The sequence below is a fragment of the Corvus hawaiiensis genome, chromosome 2 (genome assembly GCF_020740725.1).
Source record: "Corvus hawaiiensis isolate bCorHaw1 chromosome 2, bCorHaw1.pri.cur, whole genome shotgun sequence".
Lineage (NCBI taxonomy): Eukaryota > Metazoa > Chordata > Aves > Passeriformes > Corvidae > Corvus > Corvus hawaiiensis.
The window spans coordinates 55,508,295-55,525,184 of NC_063214.1; the positions used below are offsets into that span (position 1 = coordinate 55,508,295).

General features: G+C 41.1%; 3 protein-coding genes across 17 annotated transcripts in view; 1 reads left to right on the top strand and 2 right to left on the bottom strand.

The window, feature by feature from the left end:
* The window catches only part of ALG5 (ALG5 dolichyl-phosphate beta-glucosyltransferase), a 21,014-nt gene extending 17,580 nt beyond the window's left edge, over nucleotides 1-3,434 (bottom strand). Inside the window, exons 1-3 of one of the 3 annotated variants that reach the window (XM_048295124.1) lie at nucleotides 3,355-3,434; nucleotides 1,488-1,629; nucleotides 598-644 (exon numbers count right to left, since the gene is read on the bottom strand). In XM_048295124.1, coding sequence (XP_048151081.1) covers nucleotides 598-644; nucleotides 1,488-1,596 — 156 coding nt within the window. In that variant the 5' untranslated portion in view covers nucleotides 1,597-1,629; nucleotides 3,355-3,434. Of the gene's footprint in view, nucleotides 1-597; nucleotides 645-1,487; nucleotides 1,630-2,225; nucleotides 2,498-2,732; nucleotides 2,870-3,354 lie in introns of those variants that run through there. The other 2 variants (XM_048295122.1, XM_048295123.1) reach the window with 2 other exon arrangements.
* On the top strand, nucleotides 3,010-12,654 carry EXOSC8 (exosome component 8). Of its 4 annotated transcripts, none has more exons than XM_048295127.1 (11): nucleotides 3,010-3,068; nucleotides 4,758-4,794; nucleotides 5,910-5,973; nucleotides 6,524-6,597; nucleotides 7,166-7,211; nucleotides 8,222-8,327; nucleotides 8,413-8,458; nucleotides 8,723-8,819; nucleotides 9,820-9,967; nucleotides 11,930-12,036; nucleotides 12,440-12,654. In XM_048295127.1, exons 1-11 carry the CDS (start codon nucleotides 3,052-3,054, stop codon nucleotides 12,553-12,555), a joined length of 858 nt encoding a protein of 285 aa, XP_048151084.1. In that variant the 5' UTR covers nucleotides 3,010-3,051; the 3' UTR covers nucleotides 12,556-12,654. The 4 variants fall into 4 exon arrangements, with proteins under 4 accessions (XP_048151084.1, XP_048151085.1, XP_048151082.1 ...); XM_048295128.1 differs by having other exon boundaries at nucleotides 9,847-9,967; XM_048295125.1 differs by lacking the exon at nucleotides 3,010-3,068 and adding an exon at nucleotides 3,420-3,554.
* SUPT20H (SPT20 homolog, SAGA complex component) overlaps nucleotides 12,581-16,890 on the bottom strand; it is a 29,995-nt gene continuing 25,685 nt past the window's right edge. For 5 of the 10 annotated variants that reach the window (XM_048295117.1, XM_048295114.1, XM_048295115.1 and 2 more), the window contains exons 22-24: nucleotides 14,608-14,713; nucleotides 13,949-14,076; nucleotides 12,581-13,108 (exon numbers count right to left, since the gene is read on the bottom strand). In XM_048295117.1, the coding sequence (XP_048151074.1) occupies nucleotides 12,971-13,108; nucleotides 13,949-14,076; nucleotides 14,608-14,713 (372 nt within the window). In that variant the 3' untranslated portion in view covers nucleotides 12,581-12,970. Of the gene's footprint in view, nucleotides 13,109-13,948; nucleotides 14,077-14,607; nucleotides 14,714-16,890 lie in introns of those variants that run through there. The other 5 variants (XM_048295121.1, XM_048295118.1, XM_048295116.1 and 2 more) reach the window with 4 other exon arrangements.

The following is a 16,890-nucleotide window of genomic DNA, read 5'->3' on the forward strand; positions in this document are numbered from 1 at the left end:
ATCATTACTTTTTTCTCCCTAGCAGTTGTTCATGGCTGCCAACAGACACTAATATAATGCAGAAAATTTGTTAAGATGGGATAATTAAAGAATTTTGTCGCATTTGATGCATGTACAATTACATTGGTTTGTCATGCTACCATCTAGAACTGAGAAATCAATTTATTGTAGAAGATGAAAGCTCAGAAGAACATCACTGTTAAGAAAAACAAACCAAAACAAAATCCACAAACTTTTACAACGAGCTTCTTATGCAGAGAACAAACCCTAATGCAGAACAGATGCTTAAGAAACTCGTTGGAACAAACCAGGATTTAGTTTAGAAAGTTAAATGCATGGTTAATCCTTAGCTCTGTCTTGGACAGATTTCATGCATACGAAGATTTTTTCATCCTATAATAGTATATTAAATTTTTACTTAATTTAAAAATCCTTTCTGGCACTTGATCTAAAAATAACTGATAAGAAACAGAAGCATTACTTATAAGCGGCCAGGTATTACTGTTCTAATGTACACTAACATAACAAAGTGACTTGATCACTGACTTGTTATACACAATACACAGAAAAAAAAAAGAATTTTGAATGCAAGAATACCTGTCTTTTTTCTAGATAATCCAAAGCTTCGTCCATCATAAGAGGTACTAGAGAAAAGGTGGAGGAGGTTAGGTTAGTAGATTATAACAGGAAGAGCACCACAAGCACCTGCACAAGCAAGCTGAAAACAACCACAAAGCGAAGCTGAGCAAATCAACTCTTTCATACAGCACTACCTTCAGTAAAAAAGCTTAGCAGCTGCAACTCTAAGTGCTGTCCTTTATGACTGCAGAAAAAACACTGATGAAAATCACACACGTGATAAAAAGGATAAAAACATTTTTTCTGAGGAACCAACTTTTCATTTTGAAGTATGTAATTCTCTATACAACAATAAAGGAAAAAAAAAATTGGTCTTCATGACTGACCCTGCAAACCAGCACTGACTTTATTTAAGGAACCTGTTGGCATGTGTACTGCCACATCAGCTTTAGAGCTTGATTATTTCTATCACATCTAAAAGCCTTCACTCAGTATCAGGTACTCCTATCTATGGCCAAGTCAAACACAAACCTGTGAGACCATCCATTTTTCTGCTTGTCTGAAGCTGCTGCTGTTGTTTAAAGAGTGGGAAGCTCTCAAATCAATTTTAAAAGTATTTTTCTACTTCTTGACTTGCAGCATTTACAGGGGAAATGAACAGCCATTCTTCTGGGGATCATTAAAATAAAGAGGATTCTTACAAGTGCTATTTTTAGCAGTAGAAATCAAGTTACACAATTCCTTAATTTTGAAATTCAATGGACTTGGACTGTTTTCTGGAAACTGTGTCCAAAATCTGATACATAATCTGGCCTGCCAGAATCTACTGCTAACACAACTGACCTCTGCATTATTACAGTAACAACAGATAGATTTTCTTCTTTTCCTCAAAACAAGAAAAATCTTACACCGGTCTTCCTCATTGTATGAAGGCACAACGACAGAGAGTTCTCTTGTAGCAGGATCACGTATATTTGGTGCAGAACCTTTCCTGCATTCAGTGTCTTCGTGTGGCATTGTTTTGGCAGTTACATGAGCAATTGCACAAGTCTGTGATGAAAAAGAAACGAGAAAAATTGTGGAGCATTTTATTAGAAGTTTACCTAGCTGTTAAATGTGCTACCTCATTACTGAAATATACATGATTACCCTGGTAACCAAGTATATTTCAGTAACAGGTGGGTCAATGGTGGAATTTCATCCACTGACTAAATCACACAGGTCCAAAAACCTCTCATGAATGGCATGGTTACTCCCACTCTGATCACTGTCAGCATCATTGGCTTCTTGCTGTTTTTGACTGCAAAGCATCCAGATGCCTCCAAAGTTGTCGTCCAAGCCCCTTCCCCAAGTAACCCTGAGCACACAAGCAGGCGCCACCTCTGATCCCCCACCAAGCCACTGAAATCAATGGCATTGCTCATGACCAGCCAGCCATACGTGCATGCAAAACCGAGGCTCTGATTGCTTTATGCATGGCTAAAATAAAGTGGTAGAACTTGGGTTCTGGAGCACTTTTACTTGGTGGCACCTTACACAGAATCACTAAATCAATTAGGTTGGAAAAAACCTTTGATATCACCGAGACCAATCCATGCCCCAAAACCACCACGTTAACTAGACCACGGCACTGAGTGCACACGTACGTCCAGTCTCTCCTCAAACACCTCCTGGGACGGTGGCTCCACCACCTCCCTGGGCAGGATGCATACGTGGCACTGTGGACAAGCAGCAGAATTTCGCTTTCCCGGGGGTCGAACTTCTCAGTCTCGCACGGCATTTTAGATACACAGAAACACAGCCGCTTCCCAAATGGTTAACGCGAAGGCGTTACCAGGACATTTCCCAAGACGTGCTGCAAGGCTGAAATGCTCCGTCTCGGTCCCCTCTGCCGGGCGCGGCTGCCCACGCCTTGCCCCAACGCGTCTCCCGCACAACCCCCGCACGAGCGCAGCCCTGCCGGCTGCTGCCGCCCAGCCCGGGCCGGCCCTGCCGCCTGCGGGGCGCGGCGGGGCCGCGGGAGCCCTGGGCAGGGCCGGGACCCCGGGCAGCGCCTCTGCCCCGCACCGGGGGGCGGGCACAGGGCGGCCTCGCGCACCGCCGCCGCCGCGGAGCCCCCCGGGCCCGCCGTGCCCGCGGTGCGCGGCTCTCACCAGGACGAAGAGGAAGGCGGCGAGGGCCGCCAGCGCCAGCGCGGCTGCGGGCAGGGACAGGGGCAGGGACGGGAGCGGCGGCAGCGCCATCGCCCGCGGCAGCCGCGGGGCCCCAGCGCTCCGCGACAGGGACGCGGAAGCGGCCGCGCCGCCCGCCGGGTGCCGCTGGGAGCCGCGGGCGCCCCCCGGCGGTCAGGGCGCGGCAGCGCCGCCGCTCCCATCGCCGCCCCTGCCGCTGCCGCCGCCGGTCCGCCCGCGGAGCCGGCCGGGAGGGCGGGCCGCCAGGGGGCGCCACATCCGGGGCGGGGACGGCGCCGCCATGGCCGCGGCTTTCAAGTAAGTGCTGGGCCCGGCGGCCGCGGTCCCGCCGGAGCCGCGCAGCGCGTCCCGCCCGCGCCCCGCCGCCCCTGCCCGCGCCCGAGGCCCCGCAGGGACCCCCGAGGCCTTTATCCTGTTCTGCCGCGGCGGCGCGCGAGGGGAGCGGGATCGGCGCGTCTTGTGGGGATGCGGTCGGTGCTGCGGGGGCTGCGGAGCCCCGACGTGTGCGGGAAAGGCTGAGCGAGCGGGGTTTGGCCAGCCGGAAAAAGGCCAAAAAGCGGAGCTCAGTGAGGCCCGGAGCTACCTGGGATCAGAATCGCAGAGCATCCCGAGTTGGATCCTTAGAGATCACCGAGTCCAGCTCGTGGCCCTGTGCAGGACAGCGCCAGGAGTCACACCATGTGCCTTAGAGCGTTGTCCAAGCACTTCTTGGACTCTGGCAATTTTGATGCTGTGACCTATGCCCTGGGGAAGTTCCAGTTTCAGTGCCCAAACACCCTCTAGGTGACAAACCTTTTCCTACTACCCAACCTAAACTTCCCCTGACACAGCTGATAGCATTATAAGGAAGTTCAGACTGTAGGGAATTCAATGGCTTCCCATTTATAGCTACTCGTTTTAGAATAATAAAATTGTTTGGGTCAGAGGGGATTTTCAAACATCATCCAGTTCCAACCACTCTGCCGTAGGCAGGGACACCTTTCACTAGACCAGGTTGCTCAGAGACCCATCCAGCCTGGCCTTGAACATTTCCAGGCACGGACCATCCACAACTTCTTTGGGTAGTCTGTCTCAGCATCCTTGATTCCTCTGTATTTATGTCTTAAATGTGTCAAACAAGGTTTAGCAAGTCCTGTTACATGAATTGGAAGACAACAGACCTTGCGTTGGGCTTACAATCCGGTAGTACAGGACCAACATATGTGGAGCCAACAGGAGCCAGTTCTTGCTTGCCATTATGTTTGTGATGCCTGTGTATGCTAGTTTGCATTTGGAAAACTTGCCTGTTTCCTTTATCTGTTTTCCACCTCCCCCCTCCCCCGAAGCACTCTTATAACAAAACTGTGAATGCTTTGTTTAAATATTAGCAAGATTTTTTATAAAAGCTTTTGTTTACTTTATTGATTCCTGCTTAAAATGCTAATACACAAATACTGTTAGTAGTGTATAGTTAGTAAGCAATAATTATTTCTCGTCTGAAGTACTGCATGAAGCATATTTTGTAATTTTATATTTTCTCAAATGTTCTAAGAAAAACTGAATAATTAAAAGTTTTTATACCATTTTCTACATCTGAATGCAGTCCTCGAACTAACAGATATTTCACACACTGTAGTAAGATTTTCCTTTCTGCATTCCTTGAAAGACATTCTACACCCTTCTGTCACTGAACACTTCTTTAGATTTAAAGCTAATAGGATTACTGAAGTGAAAGCTAGCAGTTTTTGTTAAGTGTATGTGCAGGCAGGTTCCTTGTATGGAAGAAGCATTTTGGAACTGAATGTAGGAAAACATCTTTGTTTTATATTAGTTTAGAGTTTCCTCATTGTTCTGCAACTATATTGCTAAGCAGTTTTGTGAGGCATCTTGATTCCAAGATTATTTATTGTTGTGGGTTTGTGCTTGCTGATCTTTTTTTTTTTTTTTTTTGCTGTCTCTTGCCTACTCAGGAGCTTGCATTTGAATTTCTCTTTCTATTTGTTCTAGAACTGTGGAACCATTGGAATATTACAGGAGGTTTTTGGTGAGTGAAACATGAGATGCCTGTATAAATTCCTTGTAGTGAATTTTTTCTTGCTTGCTTCCACTCCTCTAACTTGTCTGTATGGAAATCTGAAACTATGGAAATGGAAACTGAAAAAAAACCCCAAGAAACTCCCTGAGCAAGTGAGAAACAGTTGTTCTCTTCAGTACATGTTTTTCTTTCCATCTTTGGTGTTGGTGCTGTTCATCTTGATGGGTAAATGCTTCTGTTGGTCTTGAAAGGAGTTCAGTTTAAATTTGACCAAGATGGTGATGCAGGTTTTTGTCTAGTACAAAATTATGTCAAACCAGGCTTTTAGATGCTACAGAAATTAATAATAGAGACTATTGCTGCTAGCCATGCGCACTGTAATTGTGGAGGAAAAACACTGACTTTTGTCACCTTAAATTAGTTCCTCTATTACTGAAGTTGTATTGACTTAGAAATGGGTCCAGTATTATTGCAGTGTCATAGGTTAGCAATTCTTATCTCACAGAAGATAAACAGTAATGAGTATTTTGGACCAAACCACTACATGCAGTCAGTTTGGGTTCTCATAATTCAACCAAAAGTCTGCTTCTGAAAAGCTTGAAATTGTAACAATTCAGATCTATGATGGAATATTGTTTCAGTTTCTAACACAAGGGTTATGTATTGTACAGCTTCTGACTGATGGTATTTGAATGTTGGGTTTTCTTTGGGTGCAGGGTTTTTCTTTTGTTTACCTTTAGTTCAGTCTGATTTTAAGAGCTCCACTAAACAATGCAGACAGGTAGAAACTCTAAGTTACCAGTTCATTCTTGGATGATATTCTGAATCTAGCCTCTTGTAGTACCTACCCTTGAGACAATCAGTCTATTGTTATATTGTCAAAATAAATTAAAATGGATTTTAAAAATCAGGGGTTTTCTTTTGCAGGTCTACAACCACAAACTATGTATCAGTTGATGAAAAGCTAGCTAGAGGGTGACCGAGATTTCCCTAGCATGTTTGAGGCTGTACAATTCTGCTAAAAAGAAGAGAATATTATTTTTTATGAACTTCTGTAGCATAAATATTATTGTGTTATTTGATAAAATATGTTTTCTAATTTGAACTTTGTGATTTTTCTTTAGAAAGAGAATTGTCGGCCTGATGGAAGAGAGTTAGGTGAATTTCGGACAACCACTGTCAACATAGGCAAGTGCTTGTGTGGAATAATAATAATGGGGGAGCTATTATTAATATCAGGTTATAGTAGTGACCTTAATGACTTGCTGATTGGTTTTCTTGATTCTTGCATTTGGAAACCAGGAAGAGGAAGGATTTTTCTTTACAGTTTCAACAAGCATGAAAGAGAATCGGTGGTACGATAGTATCCCTGAGCATTGCTTTCAGTCCTGTTCCTGGGCCAATGTGCACAATGTAATTAGTCAGTTCTGCTCCTGTATGTGCAGCACAATTTAGGTGCCCTCACAAGTTTGCAGATGACACCGAACTGGGAGGAGTGGCTGATGGGCCAGAGGGTTGTGCTGCCATGCAGAGAGGCCTCAGCAGGCTGGAGAACCTCAGCCATTCTGTGTGACTGACTGTTTAATACTGAGATTCTGTCCCACTCTGCATTTGAGACTTTGCTTAGCCTGTGTTTAGTATAAAATGATGGAAAGTAAACACTTTGTGAAGGTTGGACGTTATTTACCACCCTTTGAATGGAAAATAGATTTTATTGAACAGTCCTTTTTCTCTTCAGGTTCAATTACAACTGCAGATGGTTCTGCCCTGGTGAAGTTAGGAAATACCACGGTGATTTGTGGAGTAAAAGCGGTATGGTTGGTTTTTATCTTTATTTTTCTGTTAGCTGACTTCATGCATTTGTGTTTAGAATTTATCACCCTTGGAGTTACAATGATGTGCCAGTCAGATGCAATTACAGTCTTTCACCTGAGTTACTTCCAGACCTGAAAGTTAATATATAATGTAATTGTATAATCCTACCTGTATAGTCTGAGAACATGTATTTTTGTGATGCCCATTGTGTATGGGGAAAGATGTGTGCAAAACTAAAGTCTTTTTTATTTCTAGATAAAAGCTCTGTAATTGAAAAGTTACTGAATGTTGATCAGTAAGGGCACTGGGAATGAGCTGGCTGGACTATTAAATGCCTTGTAGCCTCAACTGTACTGCTGGCCTGCCATGACCTACAAGACAAATGACTGCTCATTCCTATACTGAGTTTTTCCATAGGAAATTTACAGACAAGGACTGATTAAAAATGGCTTTTGTAAATCTCATTGTCATGGTAACTGGAAGAAAACAACCATTTGTATATAGAACAGCTGGAAAATATTTTGGACAAAATTCTGGTCTTCATTTTTCTTTTCTGTTTCTCCAGGAACTTGCTGCACCAGCAGTGGATTCTGCTGATAAGGGATATATTGGTAAGTGTTTCAGTATGGATCTTATTCAGGTTTTGTATTGCTTCAGCTAAAAGGTTGTAAGATTCTGTTGTGAAGATTTCTTAAAAGAATGAATTTGGACCAAATTGTATTACATCCCTTGAAATTAATTTCAAAATTGACATCTAGGAATCTAGAATTCCCTTTGCTCTGCTTGTGAGTTTTCCATATACAGCTACGTTTTTATTGCTGATTCCAGGCTGGGCATGGAAAGAAACCTGCAGCAGTGTGTATATTAAGAGGGAGAAAGGTAATCTATAAAAGATAGTGGCATGCAGGGTTGTGCAAAGGCATGTTAACTTCTGTTTCAAAGTCCCAGTAGGCAAAAAATGTAACTCCTAAAAACAGTGAAATAAAAAACTGTTTATTTCGCAAAGAACTGTAAGTTCTGGTGGTACCTCCTCACTCCTGTTTGGAGTTTCTTTGGAAATAAAATAATTCTATGGAACTGAGAGCTTAGATGAAATCCCCTTTTTCTAAGGCATCTCCCAAGTTTGTTGTTTTCAGTGAGCTTGACTATGCTTAGAGTTTTTTCATGAATGTTTATGCATGTTTTTGCTTCAAGTCTAAAGGCTCAGGTTTTAATGGTTGATGAAAAGCAGACAGCATACCAGTAAAGTCAGGCAGTGGGATGGAAATGCTGCTGTTTCTTGATCTGCTGAAGAGCACTTAACACATAAAGAAGAGTTTATGTGGGGTCATGATAGTCAGAGAAGGATTATAAACAGAAAGTGGTAGCTAGGACTATGTGCTTTTCCATGGAATATATAGTTTCTGAGTACAGAGAGTACTACAAGTTCTTTAATACAAACTCATGCATAACTTTTATTTTTGAGGGGAGAAGTAGGAAGGCTCGACTGAAAAATTCTTGGTCTTGCCTTTCATTTGAAGTATGTAAAATGGTACTAAGAGCGTCTGTTGTTTATTTATCTATTTTTGATTACCCATTGCTTGCTTTGTTCAGTTAATGACTAATGATTCTTGCTGCCTAGTTCCAAATGTAGAGCTGCCATCCCTCTGTGCAGAGAGGTTTCGCTCTGGACCACCGGGTGAAGAGGCTCAAGCAGCGAGCCAGTTCATTGCAGATGTGCTTGAAAAGTAAGAACCATCTTAGTGCTTTTAAAATACAAGCAACTCTGCAAGACAGTTTTCTATTTCCTTGCTTACTCTCATTTTATTTTAGTTCACAGATGATAGTGAAAGAAGATCTGTGTATTGCCAATGGCAAGGTAAGTTGTATCTCAGAATGAAGAGGGAGATAGTAACAAGATCACAGTACTTGTACACAAGTACAAATACAAAAGTATTCGGGGTTATAGGGGGTTTGATTGTTGTTTTTGCTTTTCAGTCTTCGTGGCTTGGTTTACATGTTAAGTGCGAAAATCAAATGATAGAAATAAGTATCTGTATTTAATGTGGCCAGAATTTTCTTATATATTGCACCATTTGCTTAGCTGATGTAATATCTCACATGTGCAAACCTTTTCTGATAGCTTGCTTGGGTGTTATACTGTGACATCATATGTCTGGACTATGATGGAAACCTTCTGGATGCCAGTGTCTTTGCTTTGTTGGCAGCATTAAAAAATGGTAAGTCTTCCTTACAGCAAGAGACGTTCTGATTAGTGTTGCTTGGAGAAGTCCATTAGTTTTGAACCCTGATAAGTAGGTAACTGGTTCATGGGACTGTTTGTTTCCTGTCATTTGAATGCAAACACAAGGTGGAAATGATGGTGGGGTGCCACAGGTGTGTAACACCTGGAAAACAGGATCTTTTTGTATGCTTATTATTGCTTTCTTAAAAGACTAACAGCTATTCTGCCACGTGTTCTTTGGTGTCGGATACCTGAGCCTTTCAGCAGTGGCCATGAACAAGTTTAACATCTAAATCAGGGTATTACTTTGATAATGTATTTTGTGTAGGCAGAATGAGCAGTTGGAGGCTTTGCTTACACAAATACTTTGTCATGACAGAATATTCCTTTCCTAGCTTAATGGATTATAGTTCGTAAAAAACTGTATGGACTGACTGTTCACAGGCATGTGGCTTGTAGATGCATGAAGGCAGCAGCTTAAAGGGAAGCTGATGGCAAGGCCTCCCTTTCTAACTGAATTGCCAGCCTTGGAATTCCCCTAGCTACTTTGCTCTTTTCCTCCTTGTCTCCAACAATGTATGGGTTGTCACAGCAAGAGTTAGCTGAAGGTCAGATTGTACTGTTTCTACAGATATATAAAGCTCATGACATGAGACTATATTCCTAATTTTTTATGTCCAGTAGACATTACTGGGGAAAAAATGCTTTTCATTAAATATGACTCCAAAGTATTTTAATTGTGTGGCATTTTAGAAGTAGAAAAAACTTCTGTGTAAGGAGAAAAGCTTCTGTTACCTTAGGTACAAAAAGCAAATAACTTCCTTGAACAGGTAGTTCCAAGCTAAATAGTTTCTTGAATTTTTTTTTGTAGAGTACCATTAATGTAGGCAAAACTCTATTCTGATTGATTTTCAGTGGCTTAGAAGAACAGCTTCAATATTTCAGTAGTTGTCAACATCTCTAGGCCTGCTAAACCCAGCAATGTTTAATTTTAGACCATTGTATTCGTTTCATCTCTTCAGTACAATTGCCGTCAGTTACGATAAATGAAGAAACTGGTCTATCAGAAGTTAACTTAAAACAGAAGAATCCTTTGATTATCAGAAAACATCCGGTTGCCACATCATTTGCTGTATTTGATGAGTAAGTTCTAAACTGTTTTGTACTTTATGGAAACAACAGTGTCTATAAAACAAATGAAAGACAGAGGATGCCACCAGTGATGTTTCTGCACTTCTGCCTGTGACCAGTGTGGAGCCTCAGGCAGCGCTGCTCCATCCATCTTAAATCCATGGCCTCTCTCATTGAACAGGCCTGTAGTTCTGTGATGTAATGAGTGTGCAGAACAAAGTGCAGTCTGTACAGCTTCTTCCTGTGGCTTAAAGCAGAAGTAGTTCCCAACCTAAAGGATAAGCTTAAAAGTACAGGCATAGGTACTGTTTTAGGTTTTTGAAGTATCTTTTGAGATGAAAACGTTACCAATGCAATTAACGTTTTAGACGCCTGCGTAAGTAACTGATATAAAAGATGGTAGTTTTTGAACAGCTTATTCCAAGGATGTAGTCAACAAAGGAAGTAAGAAGTAACAGTCCAGTCAGAACAATAGAACCTGTGGATAACTGAAAACGTAATTACCCAAGGTGAAGTGTAACCAGCACACTTAAGTCATTGTTCATGTAGGAAAAGCATCTGATTATGAAAATTCAAAGTAATCACATCTGATAACTTCATCTGAAATTGTTTACTGGCTCTTCATTAGGTCAATAACGTTAAGAATGTGTTCTGCTGCTATTTATATGATGTGCAGTCTGGTGAGATCCATTTGCAAAGTATAAAGTGACAATAGTGCTCACTGTGCTATTCAAGATTTAAATCTCTTCTGTGCAGGGTTATGGCACATTAATCTGTATTCACAGAAATCAGTAGTAGGGCCTTTCATCCAAGTAACAAATGGGGTGGGGAGAGCAATCATCTCAAATGTTGACCAAGTGATTACCAAAATGCATCAGAGCAGGACTTGGTACTTTAGAGTGCCCTGTTAATTGCTTTAATACCATTTCTGGTGGGTCTGAAGTTTGATGTACACTGAGCATTGGGGTAACATACCAGACAGACAGCTGTCAGTAGGATATTATTTACACACAAATCACACATACTTACACATAGACCAAAAAGGTGCATGTGGAAGGCAGCTTTCCACAAGTGTCTGTTGGGGTTTGTTTCCTTCCCTGAAACCAGCTGTTGCATCAAACACATTACTTAAGTCTCCTTTTAGCTCCTAAAACTACAGATTGAGGAGGCATGTGCTTGTGATGTGTGGTTTGAGGTTTTTTTTTTTTTTAAATTCTGGTTTATTAGTTTTTCTAGAGCTGTTGACACAGCCCTTAAAATAAAATGCTTTACATACTCTGGCTTCCAGAGGCATTTTTCTTTTACATAAAAGGCCTCCTTGAAAAAATGAAAGTGGTAGATAGCTGGTTAGTGTGGCTGTGGCTGAGGACTGCTGGTGCAGAGCTGCTCCTGTACATCAGCAACAGCCATGCACTGAGCTGCTCATGTGAGGTATGACGGCCAAAATGAGCTGTCTTAAGCAACCCAGTGAATCTGGGTTTGAACTATTCCCCGTCTTGAGTGATGTTAGAGTTCACTGACAAGAAACTGAGAACTACTTAGGTGAACTTACCATTGGAAATTAGTTTTGCTTTAAGGTGTCTGGTAGAAATTAGTGCAGCCTACGCCTAAAACCAATGCTAGTCTTTTGTGGAACTACAAAATAATGACTGCAATATTTCATATTGTTTACTGCAAATGGCAGGTGAGTGGCATTTTCCTGCAATTCACTGGTGTCACAAATTTATGAAACCTACAGCTTTTATGCCTGTTTTCCACAGTCATTCCACACTTGATTATGTGGAATCTCCCACAGTTTTTGGCTTTTTTCCTTTTTTTTTTTTAAATTGGTGCATTTTGATAGGAAAACAGAAAAGCTTGAGCACTAAATCCATCTACAAGTATTTTGTAAGACTACAGTAAAAATTGTATTTTACAATAACATTAATGGAGCAATGGATACCAACATATCTGCATGCATTTTTCTTTCACAAGCACGTTACTCATTGTTGATCCAACTGCTGAAGAAGAAGATTTAGCAACTGGAACAGTAACCATTGTAACTGATGAAGAAGGCAGACTGTGTTCTGTCCATAAACCAGGTACTTCTAAATTCACTACAAAGAAACCTAATGTTAGGTCAAGAAAAGATTATGTACCTGCCTTGCTTTGTGAGATGCAGGTGCTTTATGGAAATAGAGTGCTTGAATAGTCATTAAATTACTTGCTCTTGAAAGGAGTTTTAAGATGGTGGCATGACTGAAGTTCAAAAAGGAGTCACAGCTTGACCTACATATAGCAGAGGACAAATTTTGTCTCCTGTTACAGCTCTAGTTTGTTTCCATTATCTTTGCCTGAAGCTAGGGCTGGGAAAGCTGTATGCTCCCCAGGTGAAAGGTGCTGGTCATGACAATTACTGTATTTATACTCATGTTTGGAAATCACAGTTAGATACACGTAACTGAAGTATAAGTAGAAAATCATATTGTTCCCTTCAATGTTTAGGTGGAAGTCCTCTTACAGGAGCCAAGCTTCAGGACTGTATCACCAGAGCAATTACAAGACACAAAGAAGTAAAGAAGCTGATAGACAAAGTAATAAAAAGTATAACACCCAAGTGAACAAAAAGAGAGCTCTTTTCAAAAATGGATTTGTAAAAATTGTATTTGTTACAGTGTTCACAAACCTTTCATACTAAATAAACAAATACCAATACTACATTTACAAAGTTCATTTTTTCTAAAATGTTTTTCACCCTTATTCTATGTACAATGCTGTTGAGTGGTAAAAAATACAAGATAAAACATTCTGTTAAAAAATTATGTGACTTGAGGAAACCAGACTCTAGCCACTTTATAGATGAATTTTTTAAGTTCTGTAAGGTTGGCTTCCAAAATCAGTTCATTTCTTTTAGTGTAATGTCAAAAATTCATTTTCCCACAAGTAATATAAAACACTAATTTAATTTTAAGCCTTCTCCTTAATAATCTGAAAAAAACCCCCCTTTGAATCAATTTTTTTGGGGGGAGGCAAGTCTCATGATTTTGGAGGGGCCGGTGTGCCTCTTTTCCTTTTACTTTTTGAGTGGCTGCCTGAATGCTGTTGATGATGCAGGTGAGCTGCTTGTGCTGCTGCCGCTGCCATAGCCATTTGATGCTGCAAGAATCGCAACTGCTGCCATGAAGGAGAAGGGAGAAAAAGCTTGTTAGTGTTGACTATAAAGCTTTCACATCAGGAACAATGAAGGGGGAGGGACAAGAAAGAAAAAAATGAGGAAGCACCAGGTTGACAAAAGGAACACACCATGTACTGGGGCAATGGGTACAGTCAAGCAGCACCAGTGGCACAGAAGCCTGCTGAGGGCACAAGCTAACATTTTACATGTGTATGTGCACAGCTTTGTTTCTTTGCCCTTTCTCTTCATTGCAGTAACTGCAGTAACTCAGCAACTTCACTGAGTGTTTGGGTTACACAGTACATTTTTAATGTAATACCTTCTCAGTGTATGCATCGTTTGAATTTTCTGAATGTACTGCAAAGATGAGACTGTGTGCTAAAAAAATACTAAAATATTTTCATGAAGCATCTGAATGCTGAAGGAATGCTTTGCAGAGCTCTTGCTTCCATGTACTGACTGTAGCAGTGCCACATTTGAATTTCCAGGTGCTTTCGTCAATGCCATTTTGAAATCTGTTGGCACCTGGCATAGTATTTAGATTTGTGCCACAAGCACCCCTTGAATGTTTGCAAATCAGGAAGGTGGAGGGCTTAAATGAATAAAAATAAATTCAGTGCTCCAAGCTGAGAGAACCACAGATTTCAGGTCTTGCATGACAGTTTGCCAAATACATGTTGGTTTTGTTGTTGGTTTTTTTTTTTAATTTCAATTTGTGAGACCATAAATGCATTAGTTAAAAAGAGAGCCAAAAGGGCAATATTTTTGATTTTGGAGCCAAGAATTGTATTTTTAATTTTGTTTTTTTAAACACAGTCAGAGTGAAGTTGCTGGATTACTTGTATCTGTTGCTGCTGCTGCTGCAAGGCTTGTTGTTGTTGCTGTTGCAAGGCAGAAGAGAGCTGGAGTCTCTGCTGAGGAAGGCTTTGCCCAGGTCTGTTCACGGCAGAGCCAAGCTGAGACAACACTGAGAAAGGAGAAGGGGAAAGCAGGCAGGTCAAAGAAGTCAGGTTGAGTTGGTCAGGGGAGGAAGATGTAGGAGTACAGTGTAACAGGAAAGGGGGATCAATAGAATTAGTTTCAGAGTCACATTGGAAACACTGCAGAAAAAAGTATACATGATATACATACTCTGTTAGTTAGAACATAGTTAGATTATGAAGTGCTTGTGGAGACACAAAGGTTTCTCACACTGGATGTTAAGCACACAGTTAAGGAAACATTCCTTAATGAAGTCTGGCATGAAGTTCCCTGCATTTTCATTTCAAGTGTAACTTACTTTCATGTGATACTACCAATTGATGGCACTTAACTGCCAAACAAAGCAGAGAAGTGCATGCTTTAGAAGTCAAGTATTTCTCATATAATTCATGTGCTGATAATAAACAGTAAATCATTCTGATCTAACATAAGACTTCCCTAAGACCAAACTTCATTTCAGTGTGAATTCATCAACATAAACACTTAGCTACCAAAAGGAGGCTCAGCAAGCACATACCTGTGGCTTGAGGTTGCATAAAATTCCCTACTCCAGTCAGGTTAATTACAGCAGCTTGTTGGGCAGATAATGCCTGATCTTGATTGGATGGACCTTGGTCAGACCCCTAGCAAAAATGAAAAGCTTGATCCTTATTACAAAACTTCCGTATCAACGAATAAGCAAATAAAGCCAGTGCGAAGGCAAACTTCTGAAGTGCCATTTAAAAACATTTAATGCTATGTCATCCAGTGCGTGTAGGTACAGGCTATAATGTAGTGACTAACAGCAGAACAAACAGATACTGAACACCCAAAACAGCTTTGTTTTGGCAGAAATGGTATTGCTCCTGTTACCCAACAGAAGTCCCATGTAGTTGTCAGTTTCTCTGCAGTGTAGCAGAGACTACACTTTTTGGTTGTAATCTTACAACAATTTCCTGTCCCACTCCCAGCCCTAAAGTCTTCAGGGGCCCCTGAAATCATCCACGTACAAAGGTCCTAATCAAACTGTGCAAAGCTTGACACACTCCCATGTTCATACTGTGACACACACTCCTTAATTTCATAAAAATAGAAAACCTGCTTTTAAAACTACATTTTCAGGACAGAATAGTTTTCACGGTAATCACTTTAAATCACATTAAAAGGAATTACTGTAGTCTGACCTAGTGTGCCCTGAAGTCAAAGGGTGCTAAATTATGACCTCTTCTAGAACTTAAATTATGCATTGATTTATAACACAGGGAAATAAAACATTATATGCACAAACCAAGAAAACTTGGCTTATCAGTCAGAAAAAAGCTGGTGCAGTCCAGGAGTTGCAATGCTTCTTTACCATTACATTATAATGCCACTAAGATCTAGGAAAACCAGACCAAAAGAGAGCTCATTGAGATATCATCACCTCCATGATGACTAAGAGTCATAGAACCACCGTGGGGGAAAACCCCTAAGTATGAGATGAGAATGCATATTTATGTTATGTTGGTAGCACAGAAAATTGTTCTTTTTGGGCCTAGGTTTTTTCCACTAAGCACTGTGAGCACATACGTTCTTATCCCTATAAAAGCTAAGGCATCTAGTGTTCCTAATAGCTCATTTTACTCAATGACTTCCTACTCTATAATGCAAGGTACGAGAGAAGTTCCCTAGGGCAATTTAACCAATGCGCAGATTGATTTTCTCCAGAAGAACTTTCTGCCACAAGGACTATGCTTACATCAGCCGTTTTGTAAACACCCTTGATGTTCAACGTCCAGAAAATAAAACCCAACAGTACAAGGTCACATGATTTTTTTTTTTAGTAACTCAACTACTAAATGGCATTCAGAGATCTGGATGCTGAGAACAAATCTGAAACTTTCCCATTAAACTGTCCCACAATCCAGAACAAGGCCTGTGGCACAGGAGGCTATATACCATAAAACATTTGAAAGAGGCATCTTATTTATGAAGTCTACAGTAGCACAAGTGAAACTATGACAAACTTGAGTATCCAGTAAAGAGTCTTATGTCTGGGAAGAAGAACACAAAGACAGAGCAGCTAGTTTTCCCAAATTGCTGCATCAGCTTTGGTTAGGATTTTTAAGTACTGACCTGGTACCTGCACCTTAGGATTTTTAAGGTGCAACTGACCACTCAAAATTTGTCATTTTGAGGACAGACTGGTCTCTATCAAGACTTTAGACTTCCTCAGTGATTAAAGCCTTTAACACTAATTGCAGGCAGCAGTAGAGCTAATGTCTTAAGATTACAGCTTTAAAGACAACTGGTATTTCCTTTGGTGCAAAGAAAATTCTGTTGAACTACAGCAGTGAGGGTTGTAAGCCAACTCACAGTAGTGTAAGTAACAAATTCTAGTTACTCTGTAATAACCCTGACTGCATTTTTTCTCTGTTCATCTGATGTATCTATTAGTTACGATAAACATAGCACTAAGCTGATTTTATACTACTCATACAGTGGGGCTGGGTCTCTTCATGACACAGTTAGACAATGCTCAGCCAGTTGGTTTGTTACAGCTTTTCTATGTGGGATATAAATAAAGGAGTATAACCCAGCTCCAGCCATAGCAACAGAGCCACTGTAGTCAGTCTTTGCTGTTTGAGAAGGTTTAGGAGGAAGGCTTTTCTCCCCCTCTGCTTCAGATCTATTGGGTAATGGCTCATTTACTGGTGGAGATGGGGGGAATAAGAGAAACTATTTCATCCGTGCACCCCAGACTAAGGGCTGTTAGCACACACCTGTTCTCCCTGTTGCTGAGGGCTACAGGTTGTAGGCTGCTGGGATTGTTGCTATGGGG